Source organism: Plecotus auritus (genome assembly GCF_963455305.1).
Source record: "Plecotus auritus genome assembly, chromosome: 7".
NCBI classification, from domain to species: Eukaryota; Metazoa; Chordata; class Mammalia; order Chiroptera; family Vespertilionidae; genus Plecotus; species Plecotus auritus.
In genome coordinates this window covers 95,972,794-95,989,379 of record NC_137774.1, presented here as the reverse complement: position 1 = coordinate 95,989,379, position 16,586 = coordinate 95,972,794, and the positions used below count along the sequence as shown (strand labels likewise).

The window sequence follows — 16,586 nt, the reverse complement described above, 5'->3', positions numbered from 1 at the left end:
GTGGAGGCCCTGGTATCTGCGATTTATTTATCTTCTACAATTGAAACTTTGTAGCCTGGAGCAGAGCCAAGCCTTCTGCTTGCTCCGTGACGGCAGCCATTTCTATTGGGATTTATTTATCTTCTATAATTGAAACTTTGCAGCAGAGGCCAAGGCAGGCCAGGGTTTCAGAAGCTTAGCTTCCTCCATCTCCAGGGGCAACCTTAGCCTCCTGCTCTCTCCAGCTCCGTGGCTGCTGCAATTTTTGTTGGGATTTATTTACCTTCTATAATTGAAACTTTGTAGCCTGGAGTGGGCCGGCCAGGGTGTGCGGAAAGCTTGGCTTCCTCCATCACCAGGGAAACCCAAGCCTCCCTCCTGCTCTATCTGTGGCCGCAGCCATCTTGGTTGGGTTAATTTGCATACTCTCTCCTGATTAGCTGGTGGGCGTGGCTTATGGGTGTAGCGGAGTGATGGTTAATTTGTATATTACTTTTTTATTAGATAGGATGGGAACGCAGACTGGTGCAGCCACTGTGGAAAACAGTACGGCATTTCCTCAAAAAATTAAAAATGGAACTCCCATTTGACCCAGTGATCCCACTTCTAGGAATATATCCCAAGAAATCAGAAGCACCAATCAGAAAGAATATATGCACACCTATGTTCATAGCAGCACAATTTTCAATAGCTAAGATTTGGAAACAACCTAAGTGCCCATCAGCAGATGAGTGGATTAGAAAACTGTAGTACAACTACACAATGGAATACTACGCTACTGTAAAAAAGAAAGAACTCATATCATTTACAACAGCATGGATGGATCTGGAGAGCATTATGCTAAGTGAAACAAGCCAGTCAGAGAAAGATAAGTACCATATGATCTCACTTATATATGAAATCTAATGAACAAAATAAACTGACAAAATGGAAGCAGAAGCATGGATACTTAGAACAGACTTGCCAGTGCCCGATGGGAGAGTGAGATGGGTTTGACTGGATAAGAAGGTGAAAGGATTAGCTTAGGAAGCTTTTTATTTTGATGTAGTCCCATATATGCATACCGCATGGACCCGGGCAGTAGTATGGTGAAGGCCAGGGGAGGCAGAGGTAAGTGGAGGTGGGCAAAGTGGGAGGGAAATGGGTGACATCTGCAATAGTGTCAACATTAAAATTTTTTAATAAAAAGAAGGTTTTTAAAAAAAGTATTGTTTGGGTTTCTTTTTTAGCAAGCACTAGATTATGTGTTGCCGGTGTTTCCCTCCTCACCTGTAAAGCCTTTGAAGAGCTCTGTACCCACCTCTGCCCAGGATACCTAACAGGCCAAGGTGAGTGGCTGCTATTCCTTTCGTAGGTGTGGTTGGAGGTGAGATCAGCCTCTATTCACATGGGAAACAAGGCCAAGGATGGGCATGTCCTGTGCATTTGACACAAGGAGAGGGTCCTAAAATGACCATGTGGAGGGGTGATGAGAACCATCAGAGACTGTCTGAAGTGGACTGATGAAAGATAGGGTTGGGGGCAAGGGCTCGGGGGCAAGGAGTGGCCACAAGGAAGAAAAATGCACGGCCTGCAACTCCGGAAGGACAGCTGAATGCCTCCAAAGGACGCATGAAGTCACCCACAAGGAAGAAGTTGGCTTTAAACATCAGCGAAGCCCAGAAATCTTGAAGCCGTCCTAGGAAAGTATCAGTGTGTCTGCCTCCTCCCCTCCCCTCATGCACTCTTGCCCCCTGTGGAGTCAGAAAATGTCCTGTTCATGAAGGTTATACCTGCCTGTGAGTCAGCCTTCTTCAATGTACTAGTTACAAAAACAGTTTAATTTTCTGAAAATAAAAACCCACATTTCAGTATCTAGGAAAACGGAAACAAATAAAAAAGAAATCTAAAGTTAAAATGCTAAACCAAATACTAATTCATCACAGTGATTCGTTTCTAACTAACTCCAACAATCAGTGGATATCAAAAGCATCACAAAAGGCAGAAGACATGAAGAAAACACATCTAGCATGTTATGGGAAGAGTAACATAACTTTACACACAAAGGTGTTTTCATTAAAAAGTTTATGTGAGCACAATGGTGAAAAACCGGAGAGGGCTTTCCAATAGTTTCTGATGCCTTTTCAGTGTGTGAACAAGAGAATGATTTTGTGTGTTTGAACGCTGAATTCCTAACAAGTACCCAAAATATGTTGGTTGCTTAAAATAAAAATAATTTCTCCCTCCAAAACTGGTTTTGTACTCATTGTAGATTTTGACAGAATCATTTAGGTAAAGGAAAAAGTCAACTAAGTGTATCAAAGCAACTGAAAATCTTTGAGCTATCTAAGCAGGAAGGAGCTACATTCTTGTAGTTGCTGTATTTGAAATATCCCTGAACAGAGTGCTGACAATTTTGTAAGCTAAAATTTTGTAAGTCCTAGATGGGACAGAGTGGATGAACTTAAATGGACAGATTATTTCCATCTGCTGCTGCTTCTTTATCTCTCCCTCTCCCATCTTCCTCCCCCTCCGGCCCCTCTGGGATCCAAATGTTTTGATTCCCACAGGTAAGATAAAGCTTTATCATACTATACCTAAGAAAGAATTTCATTTCTCTTAAAATTACTTTTAAACCAATGTGTATGTCTGCTGTCTAGAGTATAACCTGAAAAATAGAGGGTGCAAATAGCTAATGTACCCTGGAGGTCTCATGAAAGCGCTTCAGAGGAAAAAAGGCAATAAATGCATTTTTACAACTAACTCACTCTGCCACTGTGATCATGAGAACATAGCGGTTGGTTTGAAAAGCCAATGACATTTTTGTCCTCCTGTTTCTTTAAAGCTGATGACTGGTAACATTGATTGATTTTCATGGAACACTTTTGACAAAAGTATCCAAAAGAAATTTCTTATGGCTTAAAATAAAATTCTTTCTCATGCTTTTCTCTTGTTTCTATAGTTAACTGACAGTGATGAATAATCCTATTTAATAAAAGAGTAATATGCCAATTGACCGTCACTCCAACACACAACATGGCTGCCCCCATGTGGTCAAAGATGGCCGCCCCCATGTGGACACAAGATGGCCACCACAAGATGGCCGGCAGGGGAGGGGAGTTGTGGGCAATCAGGCCAGCAGGGGAGGGCAGTTGGGAGGGACCAGGCCTGCAATAAAGGACAGTTGTGGGGGACCCAGGCCTGCAGGGGAGAGCAGTTAGGGGGACCAGGCCAGCAGAGGAGAGCAGTTGGGGGACACAAGCCTGCAGGGGAAGGAAGTTGGGAGTGACCAGGCCAGCAGAGGAGGGCTGTTGGGGGGGACCAGGCCTGCAGGGGAGGGCAGTTGGGAGGGACCAGGCCGGAAGGGGAGGGAAGTTAGGGGCAACCAGACTGGCAAGGCAGGGCAGTTAGGGGTGACCAGGCCTGCAGGGGAGAACAGTTAGGGGAGACCAGGCCTGCAGGGGAGGGCAGTTGGGGGCAATCGGGCTGGCAGGGGAGCAGTTAGGCGTCTATCAGGCTGGCAGGGGAGTGGTTAGGGGGTGATCAGGCTGGCAGGCAGAAGTGCTTAGGGGCAATCAGGCAGGCAGGCAGGTGAGCGGTTGGGAGCCAGCAGTCCTGGATTGTGAGAGGGATGTCTGACTGCAGTTGGACGTCCCTCGACGGGTCCCAGATTGGAGAGGTTGCAGGCTGGGCTGAGGGACAACCCCCCGCCCCCGTGCATAAATTTTGTGCACCAGGCCTCTAGTAACTATATAAAAACATTTCTAGCTTTTGACATAAATCCCAGAGCTAGGGTAATGATTATTTATATTTTAATTTTGTGTGTGTACAAATAATAGTTTACTTAAATATAACCATAATCCCTGTTTCCTGCCTTCTTTGTTATTAATTATGAAATATAAATCCACTGTATTTAGAAACTCAGTTATCTAACATCATTAAGGATGCTGGCTTAACTTTTTTTCTTCTTCTCTGGCATTTAAAAAACTATTTCTTATTGATTTCAGAGAGGAAGGGAGAAGGAGAGAGAGAGATAAGAAACATGAATGATTAGAATCATCGATAGGTTGCCTCCTGCACACTCCCTACTGGGGACTGAGCCTGCAACTCAAGCATGTCCCATGACCGGGAATCGAATCATGATCTCCTGGTTCATAGATCAATGCTCAACATAGGTCAACACTCAACCCCTGAACCACACCGGCCAGGCTCCAGGCTCCAGCCTTCTGAGGGAGCTAGCTGGGGTATCTATCTATTTCTTCAAACAGCTTTATTGATACATGATTCATATCCCATAGATTTCATCTATTTAGAAGTGTACAATTCAATAGTTTTCAGCATATTAATAGATATGTACAATCATCACTATAGCTGATTTTAGAACTTTTCATTACCCCAGCAATACCTTTTAGCTATCACCTCCTCTTTTGCCACCCTACCCTCTCTCTTCTAAGCAACCAGTGACTTGCTCTGTCTCTGTAGATCTGCCTATTATGGACATTTCTTATGAAAGCAATTACATCTTATGTGGTCCTTTATAACTGGCTTTTTCCACTTAGCATGTTTTCAAGGCTCATCTTTGCTTTCTCGTGTATCAGTATTTCATTCCTTTTGATGGCTAAACATTATTCCACTGGATGGAACTATCTCTGCCCCCTTTTCAAAGATCATTTGGACACTGGGGACACATTATAGAATGTTTCACTTACCGACACATACACGTCCATCCACACCCACAGCCAGGCCTGGGGGACAGTCACAGCGGAAGGACCCTTCATTGTTGATACAATGCCCATTCATGCAGATTCCTGGGGTTTGGCATTCGTCAACATCTGCCCAGAGGGGAACACAAGCCAGGCCATAACAGGGTAAATTTAACTTTCTTTTTACCTGTTGTCACTGCTCTATACTTTCGACCTTTTGTTTTTAATTTTGAAATTTGTGGGAAAACAGATGTTATAATAATTTTTTAAATTAAATTTACCAGGGAAATCTTGTATCTTTATACAACTCTGAAACATTTTCAGAAAAACTAAGTGAAAGTTTACCCATTGGAAAAAAACCCAGCCTTGCTATGTTTTCATTATTTATTTGGCAACCCTGTTTAATATAAATAATATTTAATCCCAATTAGTTAAGTGAAACAAATTCTTAAAAGTAAGGTAAACTTTTGTAATCACCTTTTATTTACACACACACAATTCTAACTACGAGGGATGTTTTAATATTAACTTTATCAGTTCATAATATCAAAATAGTTTGGGGTACCTCTTCTAATTTTCAATCTGCTTCAAATTATCAAAGGTAACTCACAATTAGAAGGCTCCCCAAATGATGAAACAGCCTTTAAAACACAGGGCTGCTAAATCATGAACATTTCAAGTCTTACAGACTACAACATTTGTAATAAGAAAATTAAAAAATAATTTAAAGAAAGCTGAAATGGGTGAGATCTAGGTTATCTTTCTATGTGTATTTAATTTTCTTAAGAAATTCTGAAATAAATCACATGCTATAATGTAATGCTACACACTGGCTGGAACATAATGCTAATCTCATATCCTGTGTTACATCCAAGGCAGCTAACCTTGAGATGACTTCCGAGTGATGAGTTCAATCAGCAAAACTACAATGGTTCTATTTAATCCTGTACTCCCCTTTCTTGAATAGTCAAGAAGCATTTTTTTTTTTTTATTCAGAAACATGAGAATCAGTCTTGATTTTTCTCTCTCTAATGTCCCTGGAATTTCATTGAAATTATAGGGATTAGTTATGAGTCTTATTTAGTATTCAAATAAATTTGTGCAATTGAAGGCAGAAACCATCCACAAAGTTAATTTTGTCTAAAATGAGGAAGCTGGGGTGGGGACATTTGGGGGGGGGGGGGAACAAGCTTGTTTCTAAGTAGGAATTGCAAAATTTGTTTTGTCTTACTAAATTCCAATTGTGAGTATACACATAAGATAGCCTTATTTATTTCTAAGAGGCATTATCTTTTGCCAAGTTATCACTAGAGCTTGGCCTTCAAAATGCCTTTATAAAAAAAAACAACTGATAGGAATATTTAAATTATTTCTTCACTAAATCAATGTAAGATTTTTAGATAATGATATAATCATAAATGATCTGTATATTAGCTTTATGGAAAAGATGTAATTCAAAACTAATAATAATCGATAGTCAAAAATCTAGTTCTGAGAACACACAAAAATGAAAACCTTTCAAGATTTTTTTCTCCCCCTTTTTAATTTAGGACAGAGATAAATTGTTTCTATGTTGTCTCTTTCAGACTTACTAGAACCTGTCATACTCTTAATTTTTCCTGTATCATTATTAGTTTTGTAAAATATTACTGTACCCTAGACAATATGTGTTTTTCTAGGAAGCTTTAGACACCTGCCTTACTGAATTAGCAAAAGATGTGAATAATATAAAATCCACATGAAGGAACTGAAGTAATTCTTGCGTGATTCATTCAAAGAAAAAAGATGGTTTCAATCACAGTGATTTTCCTATCTCAAAGCCACACATACCAGTACAGTAACGCCCATTTGGAGCCAAGACAAATCCTGGTTTGCAGATGCACTTGAAGCTGCCATCTTCATTAATGCACATCCCATTCAAACACATGTTGGTAGTTGTACATTCATCATGATCTGTGGAGGAGAGAGAGGAACTCACACCACTGGCCTGAGGGAACCAGTTTCCTCTCCTTCCACAAACAATCAAATTCCACTGCGTAAATGAGCCATGTGCTCATGAATTCCCCTCAGCCCCCCTACTATGAATGCAAACTGAGTGAGAGCAAATAGTGTAGGGAATGTGCATAAGGGATGTAAAGGAAAATAATTAAGTAAATTTTGTGCTTAGTGGCTATTAAAACCACATGAGTAGCTTTTATTTTGATTTCCAAAAAAAGTTAATATGATTTCAGGGATTTTTTTTTTCTTTTGTAAGGGAGAATGACACAACGACAAACTTCATTGTAAGTGAAATGATCTGGACTTTTATTCGTGGGTGAACTAGGTGTTGCTGTGTGAATAGAATATTTCTGTGAAGTAATGGTACCTGCTGTACTACTAGACATCACCAGGAACACACATTTAGAGATTTGACCCTCACATATACCAAACATTTTAATATACCCCCAGAGTGAGGATGGGGGAGACCTGTCAGTGTTGTCACGCCAATATGTGAAATGCAGTAGGTAGTAATAATTATTACAAAGAATAACTGCTACTTACAATTACACATATACCACAAGGAAATTTCCAGAAGCAGCTAAGCGTTCCTTGTTATAACATTTGCCAAAAAAAAAGAAATAAATAAAAATCTGTTGTTTCACTTTAACAGTCTTATGTTAAATTCATTTATATTTTCCCTGAGTCACCTGAAGAACTCTCACATATTTGTTGTGTGAGCTTTCATGGAAATAGTATATATGCTTCTAAATAAGAATGTATATCCTTTAAAAATCTTTTGCAAAGGAGCAGGCAATTTCCATACCAACACAGTTTTTTCCATCTGTAGTTAATTCAAAGCCAGCATTGCAAATGCACTGGAAACTTCCATCTGTGTTCACACATCGACCGTTTTTACAAAGAACCCCATTCTGGATGCACTCATCAATATCTGGGAAAATTAAGAATGGCCAAACATTTTTATTTTACAATAATTAAAGATACAAACAGTAAGATAATAAATTTAATTTCAAATATCCAGTTTATTTTTACATGTAATATACAAAATCATGCTGCTTCTTTAGCAAAATTTCCATATCTCACTAACCTTTTCTTTTTTCTTGGGTAGGTAGATGTAGCAATTTTAAAGCCTTGAGTAATTGAAGAGGGGAAGAGAGAAAGATGAAATGGGTGTGCAGTGAACCTAATCGAGGGCAGCTAGGGGAGCTATTTGTGACACAGTGGTTGAAGACCTTAAACATCAGAGCAAGGAGTTGAGTAAGAATCAAGTAACTACAGAATATTTGGATTAAGAGCAACATGATGAAAACTTCTGGAGCAAGTTTGTTTAAGCAACTACTCGTGGATGAATAAGAAATGAACAAGAAGACAAGCAGAGTCATCTGTGAAAAGAATTCCTAGATGAATCAGCAGTGAGGTAGAGAATTTGGACCATGGTAGAGACCAGGCATAATTTGGTGTTGGACTGTGTGTGAGGTTCACAGGAAACAGTAGATGAAAATGACTATAAATATTAAATTTCATTAATCAGAGAGCAGTAATGCTACTGGTGTTACTCAGAAAAAGAAATCTGTGATTTAGGAAAGAAAGATAACACTGAATTTTTGTGAAGCCAGATACCACGATGCCTGGGTTATATATGCAAATAGTGTTTATGTATAAAGGGAGCCCTTCTGAAGGAACAGAAATCTGTAATAACGGAACAGCGCTTATTTCATTCCATGTTTTATTTTAATAAATCTACTTTTAACCTCAACAGCCTGGGTCGCTGTATTTCACGGAACATTTTCACATGTGAAAGCAAACTGCCTTACCAATGCATGCTTGCTTGGTAGGAGTCCTCTGGAATCCAGCATGACATTTACAATAATAGGATCCAGGTGTGTTAACACAATCTCCATTAGTGCAGGGATTTGATGTGCATTCATCAACATCTGTGAGCAGCAAAAGAAACCATTATAGACTTCACTCCATTTCTAGAAATGTTTGTTTAAAGTACATTTAGGCCCCCTAAATTTGAGAGGCTAGTCGGTGGTAATAGTCTAAATAGCAGAGTATTTATAAATGAATGAACATTCCTTTCTTTAAATACAGAGGCCAGTATGGAGATTTACAAAAATATTGCCTATTGGAGAGTACAAGCAAATTTGCTTTAATCAAGAAATAATGATTTTTCAATCTGAATAATGCACAATGATTAAAAGCTTGGACTCTGTAAAGACACAGCCATGGGTTCCAATAGGCTATTGTGCTTACTATCCTTAGTAGTCTGGGCAAGTGAATAGCTTTTCTAGCCTCAGGATAGTGTTAGAAGATCAATCGAAAATTTTTGAAAATATATATTTATATTACATGTTGTCACTTTTATTAGTTTTAATGAAAGAGATAGCTGGATTATGGGATTTCTTTATCATTTTGTGAACTCAACTATATATGTAACTATATATGCATTGAGGCTTGATAATATTTTGTAGTAACAAACAGAAGGTGGGGTAAAAATGGAAATTAATTAAAACAAAGCCTATTATTTTCAGTAGCTTCAAGTTTCTCTGGGATCTTAATATTGGCACAGTATTTTTTTTTGCATAAAATCAAGTTTTATGCAAATACTAGTTCTGATCCTAAATGGGAAAAATGCCACTGCTTTTCATTCAAGCCCCCCTAAGGCCTGATTAAATGCAAACCCATTGCAGAATTCAGGAACTGCACAACCAAATGACAGTCTGAACAGACTGGAAGTCAACTCCCAGAAAAATCACGTTAGAAAAGTTTAATTCATCTTCTCTCAGCAATGCCCACTAAATAGTATTTTGAATGCTGGCAAATTAAAAACATGGCTGGCTGGTGAGGGCCTAATGACTTGCCATTTCACATACGTGTAGAAGTCATTAACATATACAATTTCAGCTAAATCAGAGAGCACAACAATAAAATCAATTCACAGGTTTAACATTTTAATAAACAGATTACTCTTTTCACAGATGTTCTTAAAACAGGAACTGTACTCTATCAAACTCACCAACCTCAATTATATAAACACTCAGACGGAATGCAATTAAGCTCTCTCTAGTAAAGGGGGGTGGGGAATCTCACAGCAAAAAAACAACACACACACACAAGAAAAAAAAAGAAAAAAAAAAAACAGAAAAAAACACACAAAATTAAATGTTTTTCGATTCATCCAAAGACACCTTCAGCCCATTAAGACTCACTTACATTTAAACTTTTGGTTGATAACATCAATTCTACTGAGCCAAAGGAATGAAGCAAAATGAAAAAAGAGAGTTTAGAGTGTTAGTAAGCATACAAAGTATAATTAATGAACTTTCCAATACGAAATTTCATGTTCAGTGTGCAGTGTTGAAGATCCCTTAAGTACTGTGTCTTTGTAGTATTGACTGTAACAATTAAAACTGTGCTGTAGATGCATCTTTACAGAAGCTTTATTGTGAAGATCTGTTCTAGTGAAAAACATGCATCCAACCCCCTCTCTCTTTAGATAAACTTTCTGGGGAAGCTGGGTCACTTTCAGAACCTTTCCTTCCCCTTAAGAACCTGTTCCCAAAGCCTCTAGTTCCTAGGATTGCCTCTGCCAGTATTTTGCCACTAAAGCTCCAATTCATTGCTGTTTCTGTACCCCCTTGGCTAAAGAACCAGTACCCCGAGAAGAGAATTCGTTCACTTATTTATTTTTATTTTGGAAGGACAAGAATCACCAAAAACCTATTAGTGACTAAAATCCATGACTTTCACACCCCATTGGTTTTCTAAGCTAATGGAAGACTAATCATAAATGAGCATTGCCATGTTCTGAAATGTACACCTCATGCCCCTACTTTATTCTGAGTCTCACACTTCAAAGTGTTCCCCTTTGTTTTGCCTTGTGCAGAAGAAAAGGGGCACTTAAATTTTACAGTCTGTGCACTTTGATTTCTTCCTATATTTTCACTGTGGACTGAGCATTTTTAGGCAAAATTCACAAGATTTTAAACTCCTAAAATAAATGAGAAAGTAATTTTAAACTCCTAAAGTAATTGAGAAAGACATCATCAAAATGGTTAAATTCTCAGATACTATTGGTGTAAGAAACAGTAACCTTTGAAAAAGTACTTTATATTCCAACTTAGCAAACCCTTTTAATTTGCAAGGGCTCTAAGATTATCTTTGGCCCAACAGAAACAAAAATTATTTCTTACTCTTCCAAAATAGAATAATTTAAATGGAGTTAAAGACCACTGCTAACAGCAGTCTGACTTAGACAACAAAAGAGTCACAGCCCTGACCGGTTTGGCTCAGTGGATAGAGCGTCAGCCTGCGGACTGAAGGGACCCGGGTTTGATTCCGGTTAAGGGCATGTACCTGGGTTGCGGGCACATCCCCAGTGGGAGGTGTGCAGGAGGCAGCTGATAGATGTTTCTCTCTCATCTATGTTTCTAACTATCTATCCTCTCCCTTTCCTCTCTGTAAGAAATCAATAAAATATATTTTAAAAAAGTCACAAAAATTCATTTTAGAGTAGAATTCTCAGGAAAAGGAGAGAATAATGTGATGAGTAAATACAACTTTCCAGATCTCAGGAGTAATTCGTAATAGTAAAATGGACCCAATTCTATTTTCCTGTCTTTGATCCTTTAATACAGTTATTGACTTTCAAGTGATAGTACTTCCTCAGTATCTAACGGAAGTTCCCAAACAGCAAGGGCAGTTTGTTATTCCCCAAAACACAGGTGCAATTAACATAGTCACCACTTTATCTTGTGCTTATGTCCTCTTTAGCTTTTTCTGACATCCCTATGTGTTGTTTATAACTCAAACTCAAATTGGCTAGAAGTTGACACTAGAAAGAGTATAGGACGAAAACCATTAAAAACTTCTCTTCTGAAAAGATGCCCCAATACTAATCTTTGTCCCTACTAATTACAATACAAAGATAACTCTGCCTAGGTTTTAACTTTTCAGGGCTGGATGATGAGATCAAACTAGAATGGAACTGTCTGTAATAATGTTGGGTAAAACTCAGAAGTTTAAGATTTATGTTAACATACTAACTGTGCAGACATACAAACCCAATATTACATTAGATATAGAGTTTATTAAAAGGGTGGCAGCAGCCCTTCTCACCTGGGTTCCAGGAAAAGTACCTTAAGTCATCCATTTTATGTGGTTAGTCCATTTCCTGCGCATCTAGCATTGTACTAACCATGCACCACCCTTGGGAGAAGTGAAGTTCTTCAGAGCCTCATTCTCTACAGGAACCCTGGTTAAGAAGGCTGGACCAGCAGCATGATTACAGAAGGAACTGCTGATCCTTAAAGACAGTTTATCTTTATGCCAAAGGTTTGCAAGCTCCCCCCTGAGTGGAGGTGTTTTATTAGCTAGAATAAAGTGTATCCAGGTGCTAATATGGAATAAATGGTGGTTTCTGGCTAGTTTACAAAAAATATTTAACTTCTGGTCTACATTTACTTGTTAATTAGTGAATCATGCAGTGACACATGAATGACAAATATTAATAGCAAAGCAAAAATAGCCAATCAAATTTCAGTTTGACAGATTGTAACTGTGTATGTATGTGCAAGAGGGAATATTTTATATATTATATACTTACTAGTAGCCCTGCGCACGAATCCGTAGGTCGCTGCTGCCCTCCTGTAGCTCCCCGCCTCCCACTTGCTTGCTGCCCTGCCCCCTCCTCTAGCTCTCTGCTGCCCCTTGTAATTCGCTGCCCCACCCTCCTGCAGATCCATGATCCCGTCATTACACCTCACAGCATAATAGATAATTAGCATATTCCTCGCTTATTAAATTGGATAATAATGTTTTCTGGTAGTGAAATCGTTTTCAAGACATATAATAAGAATAGACATATCAGTATTTCATGATATTTCCAAACTAACCATCTGGTCTATCACTTAAACAAACATCGAGTATTACCCGCTCAGCCAGGGCTGCTGTGTGTGGTTGCACTGCACAACCTAGGGTGCATCATTTCTGTGTGAATGGTACCTGCTACACTTGTGCGGTAAAAAACCTATGCAACAGGACATAGGGATCCTGAAATAAGCTTTATTTGATCATTCTCATCTTGTAACTCTGTACATAGTTTAGAATAATCATTTTTCCAAAACATTGTATTTGGCTCACATTTTCCTTCATAATCATAGTTCACTTAGATCTTTTCAATTTAACTTGGCAAAAGTATAATCCTAACTCTCTGTTCCTGGTTTCTCATCTATATTTTGTAACAGAAGACCTGAACCCAAATCTGGTATTTAGTGTTATGCTAATTACGAAACATATACATGATCATTTGTTACTATAAAGAACAAATAAAAGAATAACCTCAAAATGTCTCAATTCCCATAGTCCTAAAACTACTCTTAATAGATCCTCAAATCCCGTTCATTATGAAATCCAGTAGATTTCCCCACCTCATTGTATTTGAATTTTCTGCCACATTTAACACACTTCTTTTCTCTTGAAAGTGTACCCTTGTATCGCTTCAGGGACATAATACTTTCTGCATTATTTTTTTCTCTCTCCAACACTATTTTCTTTATGAACCTATGTTGTTGTTCCACGGGATCCAGCCACAGAATTACTATTAATCTTTTAATCACTCTTGTTGTTCAGTCCAGGAGACAGTATTCACTCTCATGGTTAATATCCACCTTATGTTACCGATCTGTACCTCTGGCACTGAACACTTCTCTTAGCTTTCTTTAGACTTTTATAATTAAATACTCTACACACCTAAAACTTTACATGTCTAATAATAATGTCATCAGCCCTGGCCAGTTTTTCTCAGTGGTTAGAGTATTAGCCCATGGACCAAAATGTCGTGGGTTCCATCCCAGGTCAAGGGCAAGTACGTCAGTTGTGGATTTGATCCCTGGCCCGTCATGGTGCATGTGGGAAGCAATCATTCGATGTGAATCTCTCACTTCAATGTTTCTCTCTCTCTCTCTTACCCCACTTCCCCTTCTCCTCCTTCCTCTCTCTCTTTAAAGATCAATGGAAAAAGTATCCTTGGGTGAGGAGTAAAAAAAAAAATTCATCAGCTATTTCCTCCCAATCTGTACCTTCCTGTGCATGTTAATGATACCATCATATATCCAGTGTTGTTCAGCTAAGGAGGAAAGAAAGCAAGGAAAGACAGAGACAGAAATCTTACATTTAGGGTGGGGGATTCTTGATGTGGCCTAGCTCAGGAGTAGGTTAAGGAAGCATACGGAAGACCACGCACACAGGAGAGACAGTTTGGAAATTAGCTTTACTTCAAAAGACTTTTTTTGTATCACATTCAGTCCAATTTATCTGTACAATGTAAAAGCTATCAAAGACTAAGAAGGATTAAAGAGTCATGAGCTTACCTATGCAATCCCCATTTGCATCCTGCTTATAGCCCATGTTGCACTCACAGCGGTAGCTAGAAACAGTAGGTATGCAGCGTCCGTTTAAACAGAGATTAGCATGGTGCTTGCAGATATCTATTGTCTGGTTCAGAATAGCTATGGAAAATTAAAACACAAGTGATAGTTCATCATTACATGGATTACTTTTCTTAGAGCTAATTTTAAAAGGATATTTAATAGTACATTAATTAGGTATATATATCAAAAGCTCACATTATTCTAGATTGTATTAAAACTTTAAGGTTGAGGATCTTAAAAATATTCTTGTGACACATGGTTGTAACTGGCATTTGTTAAGTTATGCATCTGGAGACTTTGCCCACAATAATGTCTTTAAAATGTCAGGAATGTTCTACTGTACATTTGAATGCTTTCCATTTCTTTTTTTGTAACTGTGCTGAATATTCAGATATAGTATACAGGCAATATGCCAAAAATAATAAACACCACACCGTGGGACATCATAAAATATTATTAGCAAGAGCAGTTCTTTTAAAAAGAATGAACTCAAATGTCAAGTACACCAATGCCAATTCTGGCCTAAAGCCCACAGTTCTCGATTTCTTAAGTTATTCAACAAAAAAGAGTGAGGAAAAGAAAGATATTTCATTATAATATTTGGATAGGCACAGAGCAAGCCTTATTCAGTTTATCTCAGTTGAGAAATGGTTCTGGAACTAATTCAAGGGTTGTATGAATAGGGCAGCTGCAAAGGGCCAAGTGAAATACACTGGAACCAAAAACGTGCTTTTGAATGGCGTCATCTGGATTGGAGTATCACTGTACTCTCATCTCTCCTTTCAAAGAAAGCCTGGATCACTCATTCTTTTCTCCAATTTGGAAAGTTAATGAAACACAAAAAATAATATTTTTCTTAAGAATTCTATATTACTGCATTATATTTTAGACCCTGAAACAGATTTTTACACTTATATGTATACATGCACACACACATCTTTTGGAAAAAAAAAAGTTAGGAATTATAATATCATTTAAGGCAGAAAACTAAAGAGTTTACACAAAAAGTGAACACTCACTTAGTCCAGTGATGATGGGCCCCTGTCCCCCGGCCCCTACACCCGCTCCCCCAACACCAGGAGAAAAGCCATTGCCTCCAGGGATGGGGATGAAGCCTGCCCCTCCAGGGCCATAGCCATTGCCATTGCCATTTGGGGCAAAGCCATTCCCCCCAGTGCCTCCAGGTCTGGAACCAGCACTTCCTGGAATTCCTCCTATTGGAAGTCCATCCATGCAAAGTCTGTGATACTCCTCTAGAAAAAAAAAAAAGAAAGTTCAGTTACACACAAATGGCTGCCTTCCTGCATAATAAAAGCAATCCGTGTTACTTTATCTGTACCTACATGATGTTAATAAGCAGGGCATTATCCTGATAAATATTTTCAATGCTAACAGTAGCAGAAAAAGGTATACATGTTTCAGAAAAATATTAAAACTTATATGCCATATTTTAACTGAGTTGCACAACCAAAGAATTGTCTGTATGAGTATTTTGATTTTATATCCCTTAGTGAAACTCATAAAATTCTAGATATACCTAAGAATGCAAGAAATTTACTTGAATGGAAGAAAATTAAAGCTTTAAATAATTCATCCTATATATTTTATTTTGCTTGAAATGTCTTTGGTATTGCACCTATACATGTTTCCTATCTCTTTTCTTGTCTTTAAGGGATTAATATGGCTTTAGAGTAATATTTCTTCCAATGTGGATTTTAACAGAATATGGTATTTAATAAGCTTTAAAATCTGCTCCTTATTTGTCCAAGTATCGAAGTTGAGAGAAAAGAAGCAAGGATAGTGATTGCCTTTATTTCCTTAATTGTTCTCAGAATTAGGAAACTATGTCAGAAGAAATGAAAACTTTCAGCTCAAGTAATTGTTTCAGTATTAATATTACTATTATTTATTATTACTATTAATAGTAATATTACTATTATTTATTACTAGTGGAACTATGAGTTTCTAAAATTATATACTATGTATTAACTCTTTTTAAAAATTTTACTACTTGGTTTTGATATTTTATAGCTTAAAGATTTTGAAAGAACGTGCCTCGTTTTTCTCCATAACAGTACATATAGTTACATATTTTATAAGCATAGTTCAAAAAATTAGTTTCCATAAAAATTATAATTTAATATGAAGACAATACAATAACATATATTGATATACCTTTATCTGATAAGGTATATCAATATATGTTATTGTATATTAATTGTACTTTAACTATTCATATTATATTAATAAGAGATGCTATTGCTCATTAATCCTGAAATGATTTTCCGAGTTAGCCTCAGTTATATGGCAATTAATACAGCAAAATGAATGAGAGGCATCCTCCTACCCTTGTATTCTTAATGTTCAGGTCATTAAAAATAGAGAGTATATTTAAGAATTGGGACACTATAAGATAAGGGTACTCCTGAAATAAAATATAAATGGAGGTTAATATAAATGGAGGTTGAACTTTTTAGTCAAAGATATTCAAGCT

General features: G+C 37.7%; 1 protein-coding gene across 1 annotated transcript in view; it reads right to left on the bottom strand.

Annotated features, from left to right (window-relative positions):
• The window catches only part of FBN2 (fibrillin 2), a gene marked incomplete at both ends in the record, with an annotated part of 272,359 nt that overhangs the window by 101,756 nt on the left and 154,017 nt on the right, over positions 1-16,586 (bottom strand). Inside the window, 6 exons of the mRNA XM_080678695.1 lie at positions 4,668-4,790; positions 6,492-6,614; positions 7,465-7,590; positions 8,474-8,593; positions 14,033-14,170; positions 15,112-15,345. Of these exons, the coding sequence (XP_080534821.1) occupies positions 4,668-4,790; positions 6,492-6,614; positions 7,465-7,590; positions 8,474-8,593; positions 14,033-14,170; positions 15,112-15,345 (864 nt within the window). The remainder of the gene's footprint in view (positions 1-4,667; positions 4,791-6,491; positions 6,615-7,464; positions 7,591-8,473; positions 8,594-14,032; positions 14,171-15,111; positions 15,346-16,586) is intronic.